The 23,435-nt window shown below is 55.5% G+C and overlaps 1 protein-coding gene and 1 non-coding gene across 19 annotated transcripts in view; both read right to left on the reverse strand.

The window, feature by feature from the left end:
• Positions 1 to 624: 624 nt before the first annotated feature.
• The window catches only part of PPP1R12B (protein phosphatase 1 regulatory subunit 12B), an 86,158-nt gene continuing 63,347 nt past the window's right edge, over positions 625 to 23,435 (reverse strand). For 4 of the 18 annotated variants that reach the window (XM_040652775.2, XM_040652774.2, XM_040652764.2 and 1 more), the window contains 7 exons: positions 13,954 to 13,970; positions 13,373 to 13,517; positions 12,772 to 12,876; positions 12,445 to 12,498; positions 11,660 to 11,710; positions 6,643 to 6,822; positions 3,124 to 3,257 (listed from right to left, as the gene is read on the reverse strand). In XM_040652775.2, coding sequence (XP_040508709.1) covers positions 6,688 to 6,822; positions 11,660 to 11,710; positions 12,445 to 12,498; positions 12,772 to 12,876; positions 13,373 to 13,517; positions 13,954 to 13,970 — 507 coding nt within the window. In that variant the 3' untranslated portion in view covers positions 3,124 to 3,257; positions 6,643 to 6,687. Of the gene's footprint in view, positions 3,258 to 6,638; positions 6,823 to 9,023; positions 10,721 to 10,790; positions 11,342 to 11,659; positions 11,711 to 12,444; positions 12,499 to 12,771; positions 12,877 to 13,372; positions 13,518 to 13,953; positions 13,971 to 22,351; positions 22,906 to 23,435 lie in introns of those variants that run through there. The other 14 variants (XM_040652776.2, XM_040652778.2, XM_040652766.2 and 11 more) reach the window with 12 other exon arrangements.
• On the reverse strand, positions 8,600 to 8,709 carry MIR6607 (microRNA 6607). The gene has a single exon (NR_105475.1). It is a non-coding gene; the product is annotated as a microRNA 6607 (primary transcript).

Below are 23,435 nucleotides of genomic sequence, written 5' to 3' on the forward strand. Positions count from 1 at the left end.
CCCCCTCCCCTCGTGTGGACTCTGTCGTTCCCGTCTCTGATCGTTCAATGGTTATTTTGTAATGATATCTGTCTCCTTATTAAAGAAAGAGCTGAAAGGAGCCCTGCTGCCCTGCTGGTTTTGCTGCTGCGGGTGGGGTTCCGGGGACACGAGAGGGCATTTCAGAGCTCAGCTTTCAGCTTCATCAACTCGTAGAATCACCGACGGTTTGAGCCGGAAGGCGCCCTCAAACGCTGCCCGGTCCGACTCAGCCGTGCAGCCCTCGGGGGTCCGCAGGGACGGAGCAGCACCGCCTCCCCGTGCAGCCCTCACCCCACCTCACACCGCCGCTCTGCTCCTTCCCTTCCATCTCACAGCCCCTTCAGACACCGCCCTCAGCTCTGCCCGCAGCCCTTCCCATCCCCGCACAGCCTCCGCTCTCAGCCCATCCCCACGGGAGGGGTTCCATCCCTGGGACCCCTTTTGCAGCCCCCCCCCCCCCCCCCCCGATGCTCTCCAGCAGCTCCACGTCGCTCCTCCCGGGGGTCGATGTCAGCTCCCAGGCAGCAGCGATGGGCTGAGAGGTGAGGATGGTGGGATGGGCCCTCCCCGGCCCCAGAAGGACGGATGCAAAGACACGGCTTCTATTTTACCAACTCTTATTTTATTTATTTATAAATACTGTTGTGTTTACAAGCATCATAGATGTGAATATTAGTCCCAAACTTTCAAACACGTAATACTTATAATACTATATAACAACAACCAGTAAAACAAATCATTCATCTCAGGGTTTGAAAGGCCACTCAAAGTTGCATAAAAATACATTCTCTCCCCGTGTGGAACGCCAGTCCTGCTTCCTCCAGGAGCCTATTTACAGAGAGCCACCCTCAAACTCGCAGCCACAGCGGGGTTCACCCCAAGCAATAAAAACCATTTCACCCCAAGCACTGCTTAGAAAAAAAGCTCCCATGTCCTCCAAAGGAGACCGAACGCTCTGCTTCGAAGAGGGAGCGGCGTTAAAAACAGCTTCCTTTGCGCCCCGTGCGCAGCGCAGCACACGGAGTCCCACTCCGCACCTCCTCGGTGCTCTGCGGCGTTCAGATGCGCCCCCTGAGAGCCCGAAGTCCTTCTCACCCGCTGGGTTTGTGCTTCCGTTGTCGGCACGGAGCTGTGAGCACAGAGCAGCGCTGCCACACACATCCCCTGCAGTGTTTTGGCTCCGCGCCCTTCGCATAACTGCTCCTTACGGACAGAGCGCAGTGAGAGAGGGAGGAAGGGGCACTGCGTTGGTGCAGATGGATGTCAGGTCGGGCTGAGCCCCATCCCAGCAGCCGGGAGCACAGCCTGTCCCTGCCCACGGACTGGGATTGGGACAGGGCAGCACTGCTGCAGCCCGGGGTGAGGGTGGGAGAGAAGATGGAGAGATGCAGCAGTACTCACACAGAGGGCACCGAGGGGGAGCGGCGTGCAGGGAAAGCACTGACCGGAGCTCAAGGCTTAAAGCTGTTCCATAGAGCAGGGACACGTGAAGCAGTAATGCAGTCTGCCCGGTGTGGGCAGTGCTCTGCGGGAGCCCCGGTGCTGCCGGAGCGCTCCTCCTCCTCCCCAAAGCACAGCAGCAGAGGAACGGCACCGGGGAACGGCGCAGAGCGGAGCGGTGGGAGCTCCACGCTGAGCAGAGAGCTGAGAGGTGGGGTGGGAGGATGGGGGGGGAAAACGGAGGATTAAAAAGAAACAGAAGAGTGCCAAGGGAGAGGAAAACGCACAGGTGAAAACCAGCAGAAGGCTCCAAGAAGCCCAGGACAGACTGATGGATTTTACCCTGTTGAGCAAACTCAGGAGTCATGCTCATGTTCAAGTATCCATCTGCACCTCTGCTCAGTGCCACATTGCAGCCAGCAGAGCACAAAGAGCCCACGGCACAGAGTGGGAAATGGAGGGACGAAGGCAATGAGGGGCGCAGGAGGTGGGAGTGGGGCTGCACTGCGAGGACAGCGGTCCGTGGGGGAGCTCAGCAGGTCTGCTGCCGGGCTCTGCATGCAGCACATGCAGGAATCACTGCCCGAATGCCCACAGAGAGAACAATTCCAAACTGTTCTGAGTCCGTACAACACTAAGGAGGGTTGGGGTTTTTTTGGGGGGGTTTCCTTCAAGGCTGAGGCGGACTGCAAACTTCTGCTGGATGAAAGGACTCTGATGCAGCTCCCAGCATTCCCACACAGCTCCCGGACCCACAGCATCCCTGGGCACATGGAGCACAGCTGCTGCAGATCTGTGCCCAGCGCCCAAAGCCCGCCTGCGAGGAGCTGTGCCTCCAGGTGTGGGGCTGCACAGAGCCCATTGCCCTCCTCGTTTCCATTCCCCAGAAACAAAACCGTGCTGCAGTTCAGTTGGTCAGCCTGATGCTGAAAAGCCATTGCAGGGACCTGAAATGCCTGCCCGGGCTCCTCTGCGGGGCTCTGCCTGATGGCAGACATCCCACGCCAACACACCTCGCCAGGCTTCTCCTTCAGAAAGTTTGGCAAACATCTGCAGTGCCATCCCGAGAGCAGCGGTCCGGGTGCAGGGATCAGGTGCTGCTGAGTGCAGTGAGCTTGGAGGGAGCCCCGGGGGTTTGCAGCACGGCACCCCACCACCAGCCGCACACGAGGGGCACTTACCCACCAGATCTGCTATGTTACATTAAATAAAAAGCAGGCAGGTCTCTGTGCAGAGCAGCCGTCCCCGCCTGCTGAAGGAATCAGCTCTGCTGCCATTCCTCGTAGCATCGCATCGTACCGAAGTCGCACAGTGCACATGGGCTGATGCACGTCCACGGAGTTCCAGCCCACAGTCACATCTCCCACCTGCAGAGGGCACGGATTTGCTGCACCAGCTCCGTGGGCGTCGCTTTGCACAGCACAGCTCCCTGCTGCACACCGCGGGCTGCTGGAAGGAGAAGTTTTGGCAGCTCGGCACCGCTCTGCATCCTCCTCATCTCCCCCGAGCCAAATGTCCGAGATACCACAACATGCTGAAATGAAACCAGAACGGCCGGGGTGTGCGATGCGGGGGGGAAAGGGCAGAAAGGGAACGTCCAGCCAGGCAGGGAGGAGCGCTGCTGACCCCCGGCTGCAGCGGTGCTGTGCGTGGGGCAGGAGGAAGGGGCAGGGCTCAGCGGTGCGCCCCTCATCCTGCAGCTCGGCTCCCTACTTGGAGAGTTTGCTGATGACACGAATGAGAGCCCCGTTTTCGTCCTTCAGCCTTTGATTGTCCGATTTCAGCTCCGTCAGTATCTGCACAAAGACAAAGAGGGGGGGTTACAGCAGGGCTGGGGGTTACAGAAGGGCTGGGGGTTACAGCAGGGCTGGGGGCTCGGCTCAGCTCGGGTCCTCACACAGCAAAGCCCCCAGGAAAGCGGTGCCACAGTGCTCAGCTGGGCCACTGCTGGGACCATTTCTGAGCCCTTTCATCCAAACCCGCTCCCACAGGCTGAGCCGGGCCTGGCAGAACAGAAAGCTACCAAGGCAGCTCTTTCCTGTGTCCATTTTCCCATCTGTCCAGGACCAGAAGGGAACACAAAGGCCTGACACGTTTCCTGCCTTGGATTTCTAACTCAGGACGGGGCTGAGCCTGCTGTGCAGAACGTCTGTAGAACAAAACAGCTCTTTGGGATCATTTCATGTCAGTGCTCACATTGCAGTCCCACAGAACATCCCGGAGCTGCACGGTGCTCACAGCTGCGACTGCAGCACAGAAAACCCACAGACCTCCAATAGGACAGAGAGGGGAAAAACCCACACCGACAGCACCTTCCCAGCACCTCCTCGTGGCAAACAAGCCCTGAGCCTCCTGCTTCCCACACTGCAGGCAGTGACCCTCAGGGAGCAGCTGTGGGATGGGGCTGTGCCCGGGCAGGAGGAGCAGAACAGCACCGGCTCTGTGTGCCTGGGGGTCACAGCGCGGCTGGAGGTGGCACTGAGCACACAGTGCTGAGCACACAGAGCTGACTCATTGGTGTCAATGCAGACCTTGGAGGAATTCCCCTGAAATGAAATCCCCACTGCAGAGCTGCTCTGCACTCTCCAACCCCTCCTTTCCCCCCCTCCCCCCCCCCCCAGTGCTGCAGCCCTGGCCCTGCCTGCAGGCGGCTCCATCCCAGCTCACAGCGCACTGCTCTGCATCCCTGCACTGCACAGCTGTGCTCCTGCAGCCCCACGTGCTCCATCCCCTGTGCTGCTCCTGCTGGGGGGTCCCAAAGGAAGAGGTGACACGGGCTGCACCCCACGACAGAGCAGCCATCGGGACGGACGCCGTGGCTCATCATGGAATGATGGCCAAATGGCAGGCAGTGCCCAACAGCGGGTGCCCAGGAATGGTGAGAGGGGCAAAGCGTTCGTGCTCTCACTCTGCACTTCCATTCCCTCCCAAGGTTCATCCTCACCCTCTGAAGGAGCAGTGATGCATTGGCACAGACTGCCCAGGGGTCACTGCGCTCAGAACACACTGTGGGCACTGAGATGGCAGTGGGCGCAGAGCGGTGGGGTTGGGGATCTCGGAGGTCTTTTCCAGCCTTAACGACCCAATGGTTCTGAGCTCACACCGAGCACACTGCCACGTTCAGAGCAATCGAAGGGCTGAACCATCTGCTGAGGGCTGCACAGCCCCCATCCCCTCTCTGTCACTGCCTGGGGTGGCCCTGCAGCATCCATCCCCATTTCACAGCTTACCGACGGTGGCTGTGCTTCACAAAAACACTTCAGTGCAACTTTGGTGATTGATTGGAAGGGGAGCAATGGAACAATGTGCTTCTTGAAGCTTCCTGGCTGTTGCTTGACTCCATCAGTTTCCAGTGAAGCTTCCTGGAAGCCACACATCAGCCTTGCAAAGCGCAGTCCCTCCGGAGCAGAGGGCACTCCTGCCTTCACTGCAAACCAGGCTCAAGCCTCGCAAAATAAAGAGCACATGAAGCAGGGCTGGAAGTGCAGGGGTCTGAAAAACGGTGCTCTGCAAACGCCTGTTAGAATGGCACAGAGGGGCCAGGAGGGCTCAGCCCACACAGCCCCACGATGTGCAGCATCAGCACAGAGCGAGCTGCGGGCTGGGCTGTTTGTACTGCGACACCGGAGGTGACACTGCAGAAATGATGTGGAGTTTGGAAAATGAGATTCTCTGTGAAGTGCCACTGCAGTAAATCTGTCAGTTGAAAACAGTGACACGGCTGTACAGCTGTGATGACCAAGGACAGCAAGGAGACCAGCTGACAGGCAGCAGCAGCAGCATCCCGTGCTGCACCTATGAGAAGAGCTGAGGAAGCCCAGCGGAGCGCAGGGACGCAGCGCTGCTCCCAGCAGAGCACCCAGCCTGCAAGCGAGCGGGGAGTGAGCATCCATCAACAGCACGGCCTGCAATGGGGCGGCACTGGGAGCGATGGGGCAGAGGGGAGAAGCGGAGCTGCAATTATTTCCTAGCAGGAGAAGAGAGACAGGTGGCCTAAAGTTGGTGAAACATCGCTGCTTTGAGGCCATGAGAACGAGGGGGGCAGGGGCAGGCATGGGGCTGCTCCTGTGGGTTTAAAGCAGGCGCATGGGGAGATCATTCCCTCTGACCCACAGCACAAAGCACCACCTGCAGGCAGAGCAGAACGTGGGCTCTGGCACTGAGGCTCGGGGAAGGGAAGCCCCAATTCCCCCGGTTAGTTTGTTTCTATGGTTAATCATCTCTGATATAATTTGCGTGCTAAGAATAGACTTTTTCATACCTCAGTGCCACTTCCATCCCACTGGAGCAGTGCTTCTTTTTTTTCCTTTAGGAAAAAATAGCTCTGTCTGAAGGGACCCAAATATCCCTACTAACCTGGGATAGGACCCAGCAAAAGGAGGAGGCACAGCTCTATGTGAGCACCGAGGCAATGGAGCAGCAGGAAAGGATGCGGTCTGTGTGTGTGATGTGAGGGCACAGCTCCCCAGGGCTCAGCCCGGGCTGTCACACCCCCATTTCTCTGCAGCGACTCCCAGCACACGGTGTGTGCACAGCACGCAGTGGGTCGGCTCTGCTCACACCGTCCTGCAGGAGGCAGCATGGATGCTCCCAACACCACCGCCTTTCCCTGCTTCACACGAGGGAAGGAGCTTGCTTTCATTGCTTAAGGAAACAAGAGAGTGCTGCAGACTGAATCAGTTTGGGATTTTCTTGAAATCACCTTCCTCTCTACAACGCACATTTTTCATGACACCCCTGGAAGTTCATTAATCATTCATGGTGACTGTGTGCCAGCATCCTGCTGAACCAAGCCTGACGACACCGTGGTCAGACACACGGCACAGACACACAGTGATGGGAAGGGGCACTGCCACCACCCCCACGGCAGCCGGCCTGCTGAGCCGCAGGGAAGCACCGACAGCTCCCACCCCTCAGTGCCACCCGTCTGCTGCCGTGCGCAGTGGGTCCTCCTATTTCTCTTCTGGGCAAGGAGAAAGCAGCCCCCCCTGCTGTGGGCTGTTAGTGGGATGGTGGAGGTCAGCAGCTGCCAAGCAGAGCAGAGTCAGCAGAACTGAGAGCACGCAGTGCAGGGAAGCCCTGCCTGGGGAGCAGCATGCCGGGGCTTGCAGACCGTCGGCCGCATGCAGCCTGGAGCCCCAGCAGCCAGGGGAGAGCTCGGCCGCGGGAGCAGAGACCTGCCTGGAGGATGGAGGAGGGAGGCGAGATGAGCCGGACGGCAAATGGCTACAGCTCCTCTGATTCGGAGGGCTTGGCAGGCAGTGAGAGCCTGGCCACCACCCGCGTCAGAGCCCTGTTCTCGGCCAGCAGCTGCTCGTTCATCTGCCTCAGAGTGTGAATCTGTTTGAGCTGGTGGAGGTTCTGCAGAGAGGGACAGGAGGGGACGGGAAGATACGGAGAGAACACAACCACGGAGACAAGAGGGCACAGAAAGGTGAATTTAGTCCACAAGCAGTAAAAGAATAGAGAGAAAAAGAAAAGACAAATTAGTAGCGGTGAGTGCTGGGTGGGCAGCAGCTCTGATGTGCGCATGGAAACCCTGCAGCGCACTGACAGCATGTGGGGAGCCTGCCCTCCCCCAGGGACACACAGAGCCTTTAGAAAGGTCCTTAGCAGACTTCCCACCCAAAGCAGGATGGTCCCTTACGGCTGATGTTCTAATGACCCATAATGAGCTCCACCAGACACATCTATGGACCACTACGAGAACCATCACCGCTGTCACACCGCCACCACGGGCACTGGGAGCACTGGGAGCACTGCTGGCACCACTCCTCCCATGCGTCTCTGAACGCTGAAGCAGCTGCACAGCAGTGCAGCAGTGAGCAGAGCTGCAGCGGAGGCTCTGGAGGGCACAGCGCAGAGCCATGGCCACAGCCTGCTGACAGCCCTGGCCCTGTGGCACCCAATGGGCTCTCAGCTCTGCTCCCCAAAGCTGTGGGGTGGGCGTGGGTTTTTCCAAATAACCCAGCCCAAATTCAACTCTTCTTTGCCACGGGGCTCAGCCTTCAGAGAGGAAAAGTTAAGAACTGAAAGCACTCGTTTTAATGACAGGAGCTTGAATGAGAGCAGCCTGAGGAGGCACACAGAACACAGCGCTGCTCAGCACAGAACCACGTGAGCACAGAACGGGGCAGGAATCGGCGCCCAGGAGGGGTGGGCAGAGCCACACTGCAGCACTGAGACACGGCGTGGAAGCACGGGGCGAGGCAGAGCAGAAAGCTGTGCAGACATCACTGCTGCTCACACAAGGAGGACGCACTCCCAGCAACACGACAGCAAAACGGATCGACACCGACACTGAGATGGGGCGCCAGGAGGTGTGAGGGCTGAGCACTGCATCCCCCCTGGGGTGGGGGGCAGGAAGGGAAGCACCCTCCAAAGGAGGGATTTTGGCTTCAAGAGACAAATCCCAGCCCAAGGCAAAGCGCCCTCCGTCCCTCCTGCAGCCTCCCCTCGCCCGTCTGTGTGGGATGGAGGAGATGAAGGGGCTGTGGGGAGCTCCTTCCTGCCGTGCCATCAGCAGGAAGGGTCCCACGGCAGCTCTATCTGCAAAAATGACATCACCTTTAGCACAGCTGTGAGATGAAGAACTTCCACCTGATGTGAGCTGCTGCAGCTCCCCACAGAACTGCTGCATGCAGGGATGTTCTGTTCAAGGGCTCAATGCTGTGCAGAAGCATTTTGGGCAGCCAGCAGCGCAGCCCCAGCTGCCCCTAAGCACTACCTTTGCTCCTCATGAAGGAATGGAGACCTTGTCCAAAAGCCTCACAAAGCCAATGGAAGGGATGCAGAGCAGGAAAGGATGGGGCTCGAGCACAGCTGGCTGTGCAACTGCTCCTGCATCCAAGGGAGCACAGCTCCTGCTGTATGGCCTTGACCCGCAGCGCTCTGACACCGGACAGACGGACAGCTCGGGGGACAGACAGCCTCCCCATCCCCAGATCCCAGCCAGCACCACCTGCCCCACCGTGCCAGCTGGACAGAGGACAGATAGACACCACTGCGTCCATCCTGCAGCCGATGGCACCCAGGAGCTTCTGGTTGGACTGAAAGGGTCGTTTCTTCCTGCAGAATCGCAGCTTATAAATGCTCTCTGCTTTATTACAGCTGAGCATCTGGCGGGCAGAAAATGGCCAACATATGTAAAATGCAGTGCGTGCTTCGCGGGGTGGAAAGGATCGTGATCACTTTAGAGACCATCCTCACTTCCCACACCAACCGAGCACGAACTGCAGCACAGCACGAGCAGATGCAGCTCAGCCTCAGCACGCTGTGCAGCCAGGAAAAGCATCACCTATGCAAAAATGTGTGTGTGCTGCAGGTCGGATGGTTTCCTATTCATCACGCTCAAAGACACCGAGTGAAGGCTGAGAGCTGGGCCTGAAGCCAAGGGCAAAGACCAGAATGTGGATGATCCCGCTGTGATTGCTTATCACTCTGCTTGATTCTTGGCTTACAGAAAGCAGGCTCCTCGGTTCAGCTGTACTTGCCTTCAATTAAAGGGTTTTGTGCCTGCAACACTTGGGGAAATAAGGATGCCCAAAGCATGCACAATGTACCAAGCCAGGAGGTGCGGTGCTGCTTCAGAGTAAAGAAGCTTCTGTGACCTTCAAGGAAAATTGCTGTGTTAAGTTGGGACCTCAGGCACTTGGCATTGAAATCAGTTCAGTGCAAATGCTAATTTTCTCTCTCCTTCCCCAGCCAGGTTGCTGTACCTCCAGTCAAACCCTGCAGTCACTCAGCAAAACGCCATGCCGCAGTGTCACCTTCCCAAGGGCTGCAGGAGCCCCTCCAGCACCACGGAGCTCTCTGCCATCACCAGTTTCACCATGATCCTCTCCACCTCATGGCAGCTTCACCAGCAGCAGCTGAACTCATGGAAGGAACCAAGCTTGTAGCCTCAAGCTTGGGCTGAACTACACAGCACTGCTGTCACAGCAACCCAGGACCTTCCTGTGACATTGCTGTGCCTCCTCTTCCCAAGGAGCCAGCTGCTCCCACACTGCTCTGGACTCAGTGCCAGCCAAAGAGCAAACAGCTGCAGGTGAGCCCTGATGGACTGGTTCCATTCAAAGGCTGCTGGGAAGAATCCCAGTGACTGCAGTATGAATTGGAATCCAACCCCACAGCATGGCTGGGTATTGCCCTTGCTGCTCTCTACCTTAAAAGAAACTGCTGGCCTTGCTTCAATTGCTCTTTCTGATGCTGCCCAATAGCTCTTCAATTAGCAAAAGTAGCAGGAATGCAAGCATAGCCAGTACTAAGAGATTTGTTTTCCTGGCACCCTAGGGATTAATACAGATGTTCTGCAGAGGTTCTCTCATTCTACACAAACACAGCTGGGCTGAATCCCACTTTAAGACGTGATGTAAGTGGACGTGGAAAGTCTGCTTTCCTTATGGACTGGTCCAACACTTTCACTGTCAGAGACTTCACACTTCTTTGTATCGGGCTGCTGTCAAGGAGCACACGTCACAGCACACCCAGGTGCCCATCACATGCTCGAGCTTCTGCAAAGAAACACAGCAGTGCCTCAGATGAGACACTTTTCAATTTTCACATCTATGCATTCCACCAACAAAAGGCTGTTTGGGTCTGCAGAAACAAAGAGGCAGCATCACTCCGAAGGAACTGAGCTTGTTCTCAGGCAGACCACAGGGTGCTGTAGCCACGTGCTGCCTCCTGCATGGCCAGCAGCTTCAGGGTAACACAGCAACACGTCAGACTTCAAGTGGTGCTTTTCCCACAGCACGTTGTCAGCTTCCATCCACCTGCAGCTCCCCCAACCAGAGGAGTTGTGGCTGCGTCCAGCAGTCCCTGCAGGCATCTTCTTTTATTAACTGCTTTCTGAACCAGTGTAAGTGTTCAAAACCAACATGCCACTAGAGGACACCAATTTGTCTTTTTACTCCACGGACTGAGCTGGTTTGTGGAGAGATGTGCAGAGCTAAAGCAGTGCCACAAAGTGCTCCTGCCCGTGTTTTCTGTTGGAGGCCGTATTTCTGTAATGATGGGAAAGTCCCTCTGGAGTTCAAGGTTGCCATTTGCTGAGAGGAGGAAGGATTTGGAATCCGGGCACATTCAGCCCTTTCTCACTCCCCTTTGAGCACATCCACATTCATTTTCTCCTCTTTGAAAGACCGAGAGAGCTTTCACAGCAACACTCCACCAAATCGTTCTGAGACTTATTGCAGCAGAAGATGCAGCAACAGCCAATGTATCCGTTCAAAGGTGTATGCTTGGTAAAGATACGAAGCTTGAAATAGAAACCCAAAGTTGGAACCTTCTTGAGGGTGGCAGGAAATCAGTTCCATCAGTGCACGGCACTGAGAGCTCACATCCCCACGTCCTGCCTTGTCAAAGCGACGCGGTCCCACCTGGATCATCCTCAGAGGGAAGGGAAGCACAGCACACAGGACACACAGGGCCATTCTGTGACTACAAGCATTCAAGTGCAGCGTAAAATGATGGGATGCTGCGGAATCACTGTGAAACTGTAGGTGCACCCAGGTGGCAAACCCTGCCTCGGGCACCGCAGTGCTCCCCACCAGCCCTGCTGTGTCCCCGCTGCTGCTGGAGGGCTCCGTCCCAGCAGTGCCACGAGAGGGGAAGGCAGGGAGCAGTCGGTGGGAGGGCTGGGGACAGCAAGCCATGCTGGACTTGGGAGCAAATTCCTCTTTGCTGAGATCCATTCCAGGCTGACTTACTGACGCAGCCTTCCACAAACATGCTGGAGGAAGGGCAGACAGAAATACAATCACTGTGTGCTCTGTGCTGGCCAGTGTGCGTGATCTCAAAAGCCAGCTTTGTCTTCTTACCCATCTGGAGAGAGCCAGAACGGCTTCGCTTGGGCTGCAGACTATTCAGCAAACTGAAACTCACGGATGCCACAGAAGGTTAGTCTCAGAAAGCATTTGGGGAGAAGAGCCTTCACAGTTCTCAGGGCAAACAACATAACAAGTCAAACATATGGTGCGATTCGATGAATGCTAACGGAGCAGTTTTAATGCTACTCCACGTTTGGAGAACAAAGCCATTAAAGCAAGGCCTGGATGCACAAAGGAAGGCACTCAGAGGTAAGACGAGTCCCTTCCCATGTATATCTTTAATATCCTATTCCTGGGTGACAATCCCAAAAGACACTGATACAAAGCATCAAAATTAGAACAGACAGAGGGAATAGATCATTCCCTACCTTCATCTCCTCCTCCATTTCAGAGAGTTTCCGCTCCAGAGCTCGCTTCTCCTGTTTGCAGGGATCATAACAGAGATGGTCACAGGGGGTTAGAAGAAAAAGAAAGTATATTTTCTTTTAAAGAAAAGCAAAAGTCTTGCATTTCTATAGGAGCCATCACCAAAAAGCAACTCAAAGCACTGCACAGCCAGGGGCAGACCAGACGGGACATGGCAGCAGGTGACGTGCTGGGGCCCTTTTCAGCCCTGCACAGAGCAGGAGGTGAAGCACAGCCCTCCTCGGGTCCATTCCAACCTGACTTCAGGGTCAGTTAAGGCAGAGACTCAGCCAGACACCACAAGCTCAGCTTAACTTACTGCAACAAATCTGGCTGCTTGGTTAGGAGGAAGGAGCGTTCAATCAATCATATTTCAGGAGTAATCACAAGGATGGACACCCAGCCAGTGCTTTGTCCTGTTTCTCCCTCCCTCCTGAAAGTTTTTATTTATAAGGATCAATAACATTTTAAAGCATAATGGACTGACAGCCCTGTAGGACTGTGCAATACAATTTGCTGCTCTGCAGCTTCCTATAATGAAAGGATGAAGTCAGAACATGGCTGATCTGCAAAGAGCAGAGAAGTCTCAGGCACCAAAAAGGTCAGAACACAATTATAGCTGTGCACTGCTTTGCAAGGCAAAAATATAACTTATCTTTTAATTAACACTTTCCTTCCAGAAATTAGTATGCCCTGTAGAGCAGCACGAGGCAAAGATCAGAACCCAGAAGAAAGCAGACACACATACCCTTTTCTCCATCTCCAGCATGCTAGACCGGTCAGAAGTTTTCTCGTGTTTCTGCTATGTAAATTAAAAATAGAAAGCTATTAAAATGGAGAGGCATTCACAGGATGCTGTACAAAGGCCCAGACAGCCCACGGACGCACTTGCCCAGAGAAGAAGCAGTCCTCAGAGCATCACACACACCACACTTCATTCTGTGCAATGTAACATGAGTCTGCCCTGCAGCAGCTTCCCTCCTGAGCACTGCATCCCCTCCCACACTGCGGATGTGTTGGCCTGGCACGGGGCTGTGCTCGCTTTGCCCAGCAGAGGAGCAGCTTTTGGCCTTACCTGGGCTGCCTTTTCCAACTTGGATTTGATGTCTGCCAGCTCGAGCTGTGCTTCTTGCAGTTTTGACTTCAGCTTCTGATTTTCAGACAGGGCGCTTTCGTACAACTGAAATACAGAATGTTTCAATTAACAGGGCTGCTCTTCAGGCACCGTGCTCCAAACAGACACTTCTCATACGGCCTCTGCATCAGTCCCAGATGTGCACGCACACCCTGAAGCTGTGGCAGCCCACGTTACTGATTTCAAGGATCACATTGAAAACTTCAGAGCTTTTAGAACAAACAATTCCGGAGTGTTACAGCAGCACAGAAGGGTTCGGTTGGGTGTGCACTCTGTGGCCATAAAGGGGCCTTCAGTGTCAGCCTTTCTTGCTCCTTTACAACTCCCTCCCCCATCTCTACAGCCCGATCCCTCCCTCCCTGCTCCCCAGGGTGTCCCTTCACCCCCTGCCCTGTTTTAACCCTCTGTAGGACTGATGCATTTGAGAACAGTGAGCATCCTTCCCAAAGGCAATGGAAACAGACAATGGGAAACGTTCCAAAGACAGCTGCTGCAGCTTCCAAGGTGCGTCCAGTGACAACACCACATACAGAAACCCTACCTTTTTATAGTCCCTGTTGCTCTCCTCTTCTGCCCTGCTGCTGAGGGCTGCTAGGCGGTTCTCTCTGCGGCTGTAGGCACTGGAGCGGCTGGAGGCACGGTCACTGTAGGAGTCACTGGTGGCAGGGGTTGTAGCTGCTTCCAACCTGAAAGGCAAAGATGCAGCACTGTGGAGCAGCTGCCACCTGGGGAACGGCAATGTGACACAAAGGCGGGCAGTGCCCCATGCTGCACCACCTGGAACAGCCCAGCGGTTATCAGCCCAATCCCCACCGGGCAGTAATGTCCCACGCACTGCTGGGATTCCCATCCTCATGGTGGGAATGGGCTCCATTCAACGGGACACTGAAGGGCTTTAATCTGCACGTGGCTGGTGGGTGACTGGAGGAGCAAAGGAGGAAAGCAGAGTGGCCCAAGAGCCGAGCTAAGATGAGCAGCCACTGCTCAGAGCCAGGGTCAGCTCGTGCCATGGGTGTGAAGGATGGGGAACCCGCAGAGCTGCGCAAAAATGGGACATAGAAAAAAATCCTAAATCTAAAGTATTAAATTGGAAAAAAAGACTCCAAGAAACAAAATTCTTACCTGGAAAGTCGTTCATGCTGGAGGAAGGAGGGGAAAAAAAGAAAAAGGGGATTAATAACCAGAAGTAACAGTGCAGCTCCAGCAGCACACTGCTCCACCCCAGCACACACAGCCTGCACCCCAACTGTGACCCACCGACTGCTGCCGAGCCTTCCCAACTGCTTCTGCTTCCCTGAAGCATCTCAGATTTCATTTCCTTCACTGACCCCAAACCTACAGAACCTGGGCTTTCAAACCCTCACATCCTGAATTGAAGCCCATTCCTGGGCCCCAAACTCCTCTATTGTGTCCCTTTCAAATCAAATAGCCGTGCTGACTTTGATCACTGCCCCGCGTGTGGGTGAGGGATTAATGGCCCACGGCACACAGAGCTCTGCGTGTGCACAATGAACACCTGAAATCCACAAACCACCTTTTCTCCACGGCCGAATACCTGTGAGGAAGGAGAGCTCTACCAGAGCCAGGGGAGCTCAGCAGGAGCTGCAGGGGAGGCCGAGGAGCCCACAGCCCCCCCATGCCTGCAGTACTTCCTTCCCCACACACACCCCCATCACAGCAGAGCAATTCTCAGCTCAGCCTTCGCTGCTCCTAAACCACACCGACCGGGGCCAGAGGGGATTACAGGAGTTTTGCTTGGCGCTGCCGTGTCCTGCGGGGCCAACTGTGGTAAACCACAGCTTTTAATGGAGTTCTCTGGACTGGACAGCTTTCTCCTACAAATGCCAAAGTCAAACAGAACAGCACAGGTTGCTGTGGGCTGCGCTGCTCCCATCCTCTGCTCCCCCCCCTGAGCTCCTCTGTGCACGGCTGCATGGAGCACAAGGAGGTCTGTGCTCAGCCTGCACCGGAGCAGGAACACAACAACACAGCGGGTATTGCAAGTCATCACATTTCTAATTCCTCCAACCCCAACGCAGCCCCCACCTTCTGTTCAAGAAGGAAACCACCCCATAAAGCCCTCTGTCACAGGATGTGGTGCCTTGGTCAGGACAAAGGAACTGAACCAAAGCACTGATGAAGCCTCATGGCAGGAGAGCACATTCAGCTGGAGCTGCTAAATCCAAAGCCCAAAAGGGACGAGCAAACCCTGCTATGGATTAGTGCGTCCCCCCCAGGGCTGTGCCTGCAGGGGCTCCATCAGGCTGAGCACAGGGCTGCAGCAGAACCACGGCAGCAGGTCCAGCCCTGTGCTACAGCCTGAACATCCCAAGCTGGAAGTGACCCACAGGGAACTGCACCCTTCCGCAGCCTTCCACCTGCAGCTGCCTGCCAGCGTGCTGCTGCAGTGAAGCGGTGTTCCTCAGACAGAGATGATACCATATAAAGGCCGGGTCTGGAGAGCAGAGGCTGAACAGAACTCTGCAGCCACTGCTGGCAACAGCCCCGCTGCGATGGAATCACAAACCAGTTTCCATCAGCGGATTGCTCCCCCACTTGCTATTACCTTCAGGGGAGGAAGGGCTATTTATTTTATTTTAGATCAATTTCTGGCTCAGCCTCTTCTCGAGGTCTGCTCACAGGCTGTGCTGGCACCCCTAGGACCAGCTTACTCCGTTCTGCTTTTAAAACAATGACAGAAGAGAGGAGCCATCCCCAGCAGGACCAGCTCCCTTCCAGCCCAGCCCTGCCCTGCACACGGCCGCAGCGCCCTCAGAAACCTCCAGCTGCAGCTGTGCTGTCCTCCCTGCAGCCACCGCTTCTCTGCTCTCTTCCCCTCCTGCTCAAACAGCCAAATGCCATTTAAATGTCAGCAGCATCACCTGCTGTGCTGCATGAGGGAGCAGCGCACTGCAGCGCCCTGAGCTCACAGCCTCAGCCTCCATTGCTCCCTGAAGGAGCAGAGGGCAACAGCAGCCGAGCCCACCAAACAGAACCCTCCTGATTAACACCACGCAGCCTGTTAGGCTTACAGCAATGCTGGGAATCAGCCGTACCAACTCTATGAAGGCACCGTTGTATTCGTCACGTTTTTTTTTTCCCCTGGCAAATGTGGAGCTGTGCTGTCAGCACCGCCCCGACCGCTGCATTTCCATGGGGATCAGAGGCTCCACGAGAACCAGCAGCAGCCCCAGGAACACGGAGCTGTGCCATGAGCCCTCCCCAGCTAAACAGGGTCAGGGCGGGGGGAGGAGGGCCCCGGGGAGCAGCACGGCTGCCCTGGTTCTGAAAGCAGCGTGCAGCCCAGGCAGGACCTGCAGCCCGGCACGTGTGTGCTGATGGCTTTTAAAGGAAAACTTCAATGTGCAGAGGAGCACTGCCAGATTTCTGGTCAGCATCAGCGCTCAGAGCTCTGGCAGCAGGAGGATGGGAGTGGGGTTTGCACGTGCACCCCGACCTACAGCCACGCACCTGAGGTCACATCTTTCCTCCTGGCTGTGGGATGGCAGCACAGTGCTGGGGTAGCACGGCCTGGCTGCTGCTGCCAGCACCCTGGGCTGGGGTGGAGCTGGCTGAACCCCCCGGGGCTGCAGGATACAGGGCATGGGAGGAAACAGCATCATAGGGTCATACAGTGGGGTTTGGGTTGGAAGGGGACGTACCATCATCTCGTTCCAACCCCCTGCTCCAGGCAGGGATACCTCCCACCAGGCCAGGTTGCTCCAAGCTGATGCTGCACAGTGCAGGAACGCTGCAGGGTTTGGGTTTCGGATGGAGGAAAGCAGTTTTCCCTTCAAAACACACAAACTCTCACAGCTGTTCGAAGCTCAGTAAGGTATAATTAAAACCAAATTCCTCACGGAAGGTTTGGCTAAAATGAAGCCCTGAAACGCAGCGCCAAGAGGGGCTCAGCCCTTCTGCCAAGTCAGACACTGCCCCATTGCTTCCAGATGCATTCTTTTGCTGCTCAGACCTGACCCAGCACAGGCAGAAAAAGTCCCCTATTTACATTTCCACACCCTCCAAAAAAGATGCGTTTGGAACATTTTGTGCTTCTTTATCTCCCATTGGCCAACCTCAGGAAAGTCTGCACTATTTTAAGATAGCTCCCAAGGAATTTATACTGCTGTTTTGTCTCAGGGATCTGATCACCCCACGATCAACCACCACTCTGCAGGATCCCAGGGCACAGCCACAGCCCCGCTTCCCCCCCAAGCCACAGAGAAAGCCCCAAGAACTCCCCCAGTGGTGCTGGAAGCCATCCTCCCGCTGAGCCCCGTTTGGTTCAGAAAACAAACACGAAATGAAGCCAGCTGCTTGTGGGGGCAGTTCCTCCTGTGATGTGCACAATGCTGCAGGGAGCTGCCACACTGCTGCAGCACTGGGGCTGTCTGCTCCCCCCCACCACAGGAGCGCTACGCTGCTGCACGGCTGCTGCAGAAGGGTCAGCCACTGTGCATGGTATGCAGCTGGAAGGGAGCGTGGGGCTGCGCTGCAAGAGCTGCAGGGAGGAGCGGGGATGGGTTTGGTGCACGGTGCAGCTTGCAGTTGGACTTGCAGGCCAGACAGCACTGGGCACAACCAGTGCTTAGAAAGTTTGGTTTTCCAAAGGGTGAAGAATAATTACAAGGTCTGCTTTGAACTCTGCTCCTTTGAGGTCACTGCCTCCCTGGGAAAGCTGCTGTGCTGACCCAGCACTGTGGCTCAGCTCCCTGCCAGCCCCAGCCGTGCTGATGGATGCTGCTGCCTTCCACCCGGGCTGCACTGCTGCGAATGCAAGGATCACAAATCCCACTGCTGTGATTGATAACGCAGCACAGCCAAACCACCTCCATCCAACCCCCAACTCCCCAAAGCCTTACGCAAAGCATGTTTTCACAAACTATAAATCAACAAGCTTTGCTTAATAAAAACTGACGTTACTGAAGCATAATGTTAAAAGTCCCTCCGAGCTGGAATAGCAGCCTTGGCTGCTGCCTGCAACACACTGCATTGCTTACAGCACGAAATAAACACACGTGGTTGGGGGGGCTGACAGCAGCACCTCCATGGCCCCAGCACAGGCAGCTCCTCTGTGCTCCCCCCTCCCCGTGCCTCAGTTCCCCACTCCTCCCTGGCCCCTCGGCTCAGCCCCAGCTGCACTTCATTACCGCTGGCTCTGGGGGATAGAGCTCACTGTGTAAAGCATTGAGCTGGATTGTAGTTTAATTTAGGAGAGGCCACAACTCAGAACCCTGGGTTTGCTGCTCTGACTTTTTTTCCCCCCTTCTTTTCGAAGGGATCAAATTTTATTGGTGAAAAACTTCATTTTGCAAAGCGCCGTGATCTTAGACAGAGCTCTCCAGACATGAGGAAATCAAAGCTGAAGGGCCAAGTGACTGAGAGGAGGAGGTTGCTGCTCCCACACTTCTTAATGCTGCGGGGCTGCAGGCAGCAGCTCCTCCCCAGCCCTGCACACACTGCTGGGCATTCCCAGGTGTTAAATGTCTATTTGGAGCCTGAATTGCAGCTGCTAAAACCAACCTGTCCTGGAGCAGCCACATAGCATTCCTGTGACAACTGCATGGGCACAGGGAGCGCCTGCATGGAAAAGCCATTAGGGCTGCTGAGCTATGCTGGGCTGTCTGCGCTGCACGGAGCATCCTGTGCTGTCAGAGTTAAGGCTGTTGGTGCTGCCTCTCTCTCTCTCCTCATCTGTTTCTGTCTCAAACAGCTCCAGAGCGGCTGCCAGGCAGTGATCTGAGCCCAAATCTGCTCGAGGACGTCTGCTCCAAAGCTTTGCTTCTTCAGGAGTGACCTCAGCTATGGGGGGCTAGGAAAAAGAACTGACAAGTCCTTGTAGAAAACACAACCAACCCAAGAAGCAGACCAAGCTAACACGAGGTCAGCACTCTGCATCTGCCACCAGGGGCAGCTCCAAGGACAGGGCAGCACCTCTCTGGGTGGGAGCCTGTGCAAATGTGTCCGGAGCACCACAGGTGCAGCTGCAGTGCCCTGAGGCAATGGGCAGACTGAGCCCTGCCAGCCTTGTTTGCTATGGGTTTGTGTTCCTCTTATGAAAAACAAAGCTATAATGGGCTCCTGCCACTGCAGTAAACACTGGTTTGCAACTCAGAGGTTGGAGTGGTTTTCTGCCTCCGGTTTCCATCTACCATCCCCTTCCACACATCCCCATCCCACAGCACCTCCCTGTCCCTGCTGGGCCAGACGCCATTGTGGCTGCACTCCGGGCTGACCCCAGATCAGATCTCCTCCTTCTCACCCCTTCTGCACACCAGGCTCTCCCTGCAGTGTTGGGCAATGCCACAGCAGCGGTGTGATCCCAGGCAGTCTCTCCCCACCTGCTGACCTGGATCCCTCGGGGAGCAGCACAGAGCAGGCGCTGGAGGGGAAGGATAGGAGCTGTGCACAGTGGTGGTGTTGCACCATGTGCCTTCTGCTCTGGGAACAGCACACCCAAAGCAGCCAGATCCCAATGGGATTTCAACACATGAGAAACGTCATCCCACCCTTCCAGCCACAGCACCCTGCAAGAGCCCTCCCTCTGCAGCAACAACTTATTTTTGTAACATGGACACGCAGTGGGGCTGTGTCTGCCTAGGAAATGCTGCCGGGGCAGGGCTGCTCAACCAGCAGCCTGTAGCATTCGGACACTGAAGAACTGGCACACACTCCCTGCATGGCTTTGGCTTGAATCAATGGCTTGATTCCTAGGAAAGGAGGAGAACCGAGAAAGTTTACCCACAGAGACACAACCAACACTTAAGAGGGGTCACTGAATGCACCAGGGCCCCTGGTATGGACATAAGGGTGGTCAGAGCTGCCCAGCACTGAGTCACACCCAGAGGGTGGGTGCCCTGAGGATGCCTGCATGCACCCAATGCACTTCCAGATATGGGCATTTACAGAGTAAAAAAAAAAAACAAAAACAAACCAAAACACAGCAAAGAGAACAACAACAAACAGAACCCAGGAGGATTTCTTACTGATACCCATCTAAGGAACACGACGCCTGAGAAATAAGCAGCGATGGGAGCAGCAATAAACAAATCAGGCAGTGGAAGAGCACAGCCTGAGGTTAACTGCCTTAAAGTTCAAATTTCAGTACCCCACGTTTTTGCTGGCTAATGGGAGAGGACAGCAGAGTTTCTGCAAACACTGCGTAATGAGCCAGCAGTGCAGACACGAGGAAAAGAATGTCTGGAGACAACCGACCTGACCCTGCTCCCATGTAAGCAGCATCACTTCTACCACCACCGGGACAGCCCAGGCTGCTCAGTGCAGACCAGGAAGACAAAGGTTCCTGGAGAACTGTTTGCAGAGCTCTTGTTATCCCCTTGTGCTGTGCAGCACAGCAAATGATTCACACACCTCTGCCTAACGCCAGAGTACAGCCGACACCTCCAATAACTGCACAAAGAATCAAGTGGTTGCAAAGCCACTCAGCAGAGTGAGGATGGGCTGTGAGATGCTCCCATCCATTGCCACGTGGGGCTGTGATGGGAACAGGAGCTTGGATCAGATGGCCTCGGGGCTTTGTCCCAACCATGATGACTCCATGACAGAAGTGGGCCCTGCAGCTCATCAGGCACCGGGAGGTGCTGACCCTGCAATAGGGCAATGGCACATGGAACTGCTCACACACCAACACACTGCACAGTTTCCTCGGGTGCCTTCTGCTCAATTCCCCCTATGTTGTACTGTTATACCCCAGGATATTGCCTTTCTTAGGAAGTGCAGTAATTCACTGCAAAGTGCTCACCCTTATTGTTAAAGGCAGAAAAAAAAGCACGTGTGGTTTTATCCTAACACCCAACAAGGAAGGCTATGAGCAGCAGGGCAAAGGCAGGGCCAAGGGCATGCCGCAGGAAGCTGCTTTGCAAATGGCATCTGAATGCAGCTGTTTGCCACAAGGAGCAAACCCTTCTTTGGGCTGTCTGCTGCTCCAGGAGGTTTCCATGCCTGCCCCTCACTGCCTGCCCAGCTGGGATCGTTCAGCACACACAGCTCTGCTGGGATCAATCGGAACCGGATGGAAATGGGAAAGGCTCCAAGATATCACATTCCCACCTGTTTTATGAAGGCTGCAAGGGCTGCCAATATTGTGGGCATGGGAGCGGAGGGGAAACGCACAAAAAATACCAGGGCACAATCCCATAGGAAAGTACACTTAATTATTGCTTTTGCTCATGGCAGAATTACGTTAGCTTGGAGAAGGAGTAAACTCAGAGACTTTGTTTCAGCTGGAAGCAAACCCTGCCAAAGCATCGGCTATTTCCACAGCCCTGACACACCAGGGCTGCTTCCTACACTGCCTTGTGAGCCACATCTCTGCACCCAGGGCACGGCTCTCCCCAGGTGATGCTCTGATGCTACACCCTGCACCAGCACCTCCATTACCTGCAGGATTTCCCTGCTCACACACCTGCTTTCCAACTCACAGCACCACGGGGCCCCGACTGACCGGCAGCAGCACACACAGCACACAGTGCAGGAACAGCCACAGCCTGAGGGATGTTTGCTACGCTTATGTGTGCAAGGAGGCTTTGAAAAACTTGGTTATGGAGAGAAATCTAAACCTTTCTCAGCTGTACACAATAAGTAAGAACACATGTGAAGGGTTCCAACCTCCTGCACCCGCTGGCAGTACTGCTGCAGACTCCCAGGAGCCACAGGCTGCCATGGGACCCAGCTCAAAGGGGGTGGCCATGGGTGACCCCAAACCCCCAGGGATGCCCCAGGCAGCACCACTGCTACTGCCCCACAGTGGGGCAAACAGCCCCTGCACAGCCAGCACGCCGCTGCTTCCAGACCAAGAGCAACAGAGCAGACCATGCACACCTGATTTGAGCAAACCCCACTGCTCAGATTACTGCGATGTTTGCATCTAAAATCGACCTGCCTTTTTAGGCTCATTCCTCCAGGAGAAGGTGGACTTCCTCCAGGATGGCCAACACTCCTTGGCTAAAAGAGGCTGTCCATACCCTCATGGGCATGCAGGGGTTCCCAGAGCCTTCCCCAGCCAACACCAGCACTATTACGCAGCGTTCCCATTCCCCAAACACCTCTGCAGAGCAGCACACTGGCCGCCATCCCGCCCTGCTGCTCCTCCTGGTGCAGGTGCTTCTCTTTATTTTTCTGCTGCAGGAATTACCAAACCAGACCACAGCCCCCAGCTGGATGCCGGCAGCATCGCAGCGCTGATGGAAGCGCACAGCTTATCAAGCTGCTCAGGTTTTGCCTCATTTTCATCGCAGACAAAACCTATGGAGAGAGATGTCTGTGCCTGCTGTGAGTTCAGGGCGGGGGGAACACCATCCCAGCAGCTCCCCGCAGCACCGGTGCCAATCAGCACCGCTCCGGGAACGTGCAGCCTTCCCAACCTGTTGCTGCACAGTCACCTTCCCGAGTTTCACTTTACACCACAATCCTTCCAAAGCAAACCACAGCCGCGGCAATCCGAGGACATTCCACCAACCCCAGCGGGTCGCCCTGAGCACAGAAAGGAAAAGCTGCTTACTCTGAGCGTCTTTGCAATCGGGGAAGGAGAGGACGGGGGTGAATCTGACTGGGACTTCCTGCTCCGCGTGTACTCCTTGCTCCTGGTGAACAGCGACGACATGGCCCTGCTGGGTCACCGCAGAGCAATACAGCTGCGCCCTCCCGTTGCTGGGCAGGTCCTCCTTCCAAGGTCAGAACAAACTAATTAAACTATTCGCAGCTCTGGTAATTAAACCCTGCCGGTTCAGGTGTATGATTTTAGGCATTAATCTGCTGCAGAGGGAGCTGAGGCTCTGAAAGGTTCCTCGTCTGAGCAGAAGAGGTGGTGTCCGCAGTGCCCACGCAGGGACATCTCCTATCCGGAGCCGCAGGACCAGGGGCTCCTTCCCAAAGCTGCACGAGGAAAGGACTCCCAAAAAGCTGCACGAGGAAAGGACTCCCAGCTCAATGGGAAGAGCCGGGGGAACAGCTGAGTGCCTCTAGACTAGATGACTCTCCAAAGAGTCAAAAAACAAACCCAAACCACCACCAAAAACCTGTTGCATTCCGGCACGCTGCTGCGAGCTCTCTGCCGTGGCTGTGCCGAGCTGCATGCTTTAAGAGAAACGCCAAAGCATAAATCAGGAACAAACACGGGTCTGGGAAGGGGCAGGCCAGCCCAACTTGTGTTTTGTTCCGTCCTCCTCCGGGCGCCGCTCCCCACGCGCTGCTCCTTCCCACCCCGCGCTGCCGCTGACATTCCAGATCCTTACTGTTGCAGCCAGGAATGCTGGAGGGCGGCCAGCAGCTGCGATTCACTTTCAGCTTGGGGTCTGAGCTGCCACTTGTAGGGGAGAAGGGGGGAAAAAAAGAGAAGGTGGGGGAGAAAGTAAAAACTTCCCAGCTTCCACGGCCTGGCAGCTGAGAGCTGAGGTCGGAGGGCTGCAGTGTGCAGGGCTGAGCAGCCGCCAGCCGGAGCACGCATTTCACAGCTGTGACAAAGGGAGATCTTTTAAAGGACACGGAGCAGTTCATACCATTAAAGGGAGGAACGCATTCATGCAGCACAACAGGATTTTTGTTGTTTGCTCAGAAGCCTGTTCTGAGCAGCGAGAAGGCGACAC

This window comes from Gallus gallus, chromosome 26, assembly GCF_016699485.2.
Source record: "Gallus gallus isolate bGalGal1 chromosome 26, bGalGal1.mat.broiler.GRCg7b, whole genome shotgun sequence".
Taxonomy (NCBI): domain Eukaryota; kingdom Metazoa; phylum Chordata; class Aves; order Galliformes; family Phasianidae; genus Gallus; species Gallus gallus.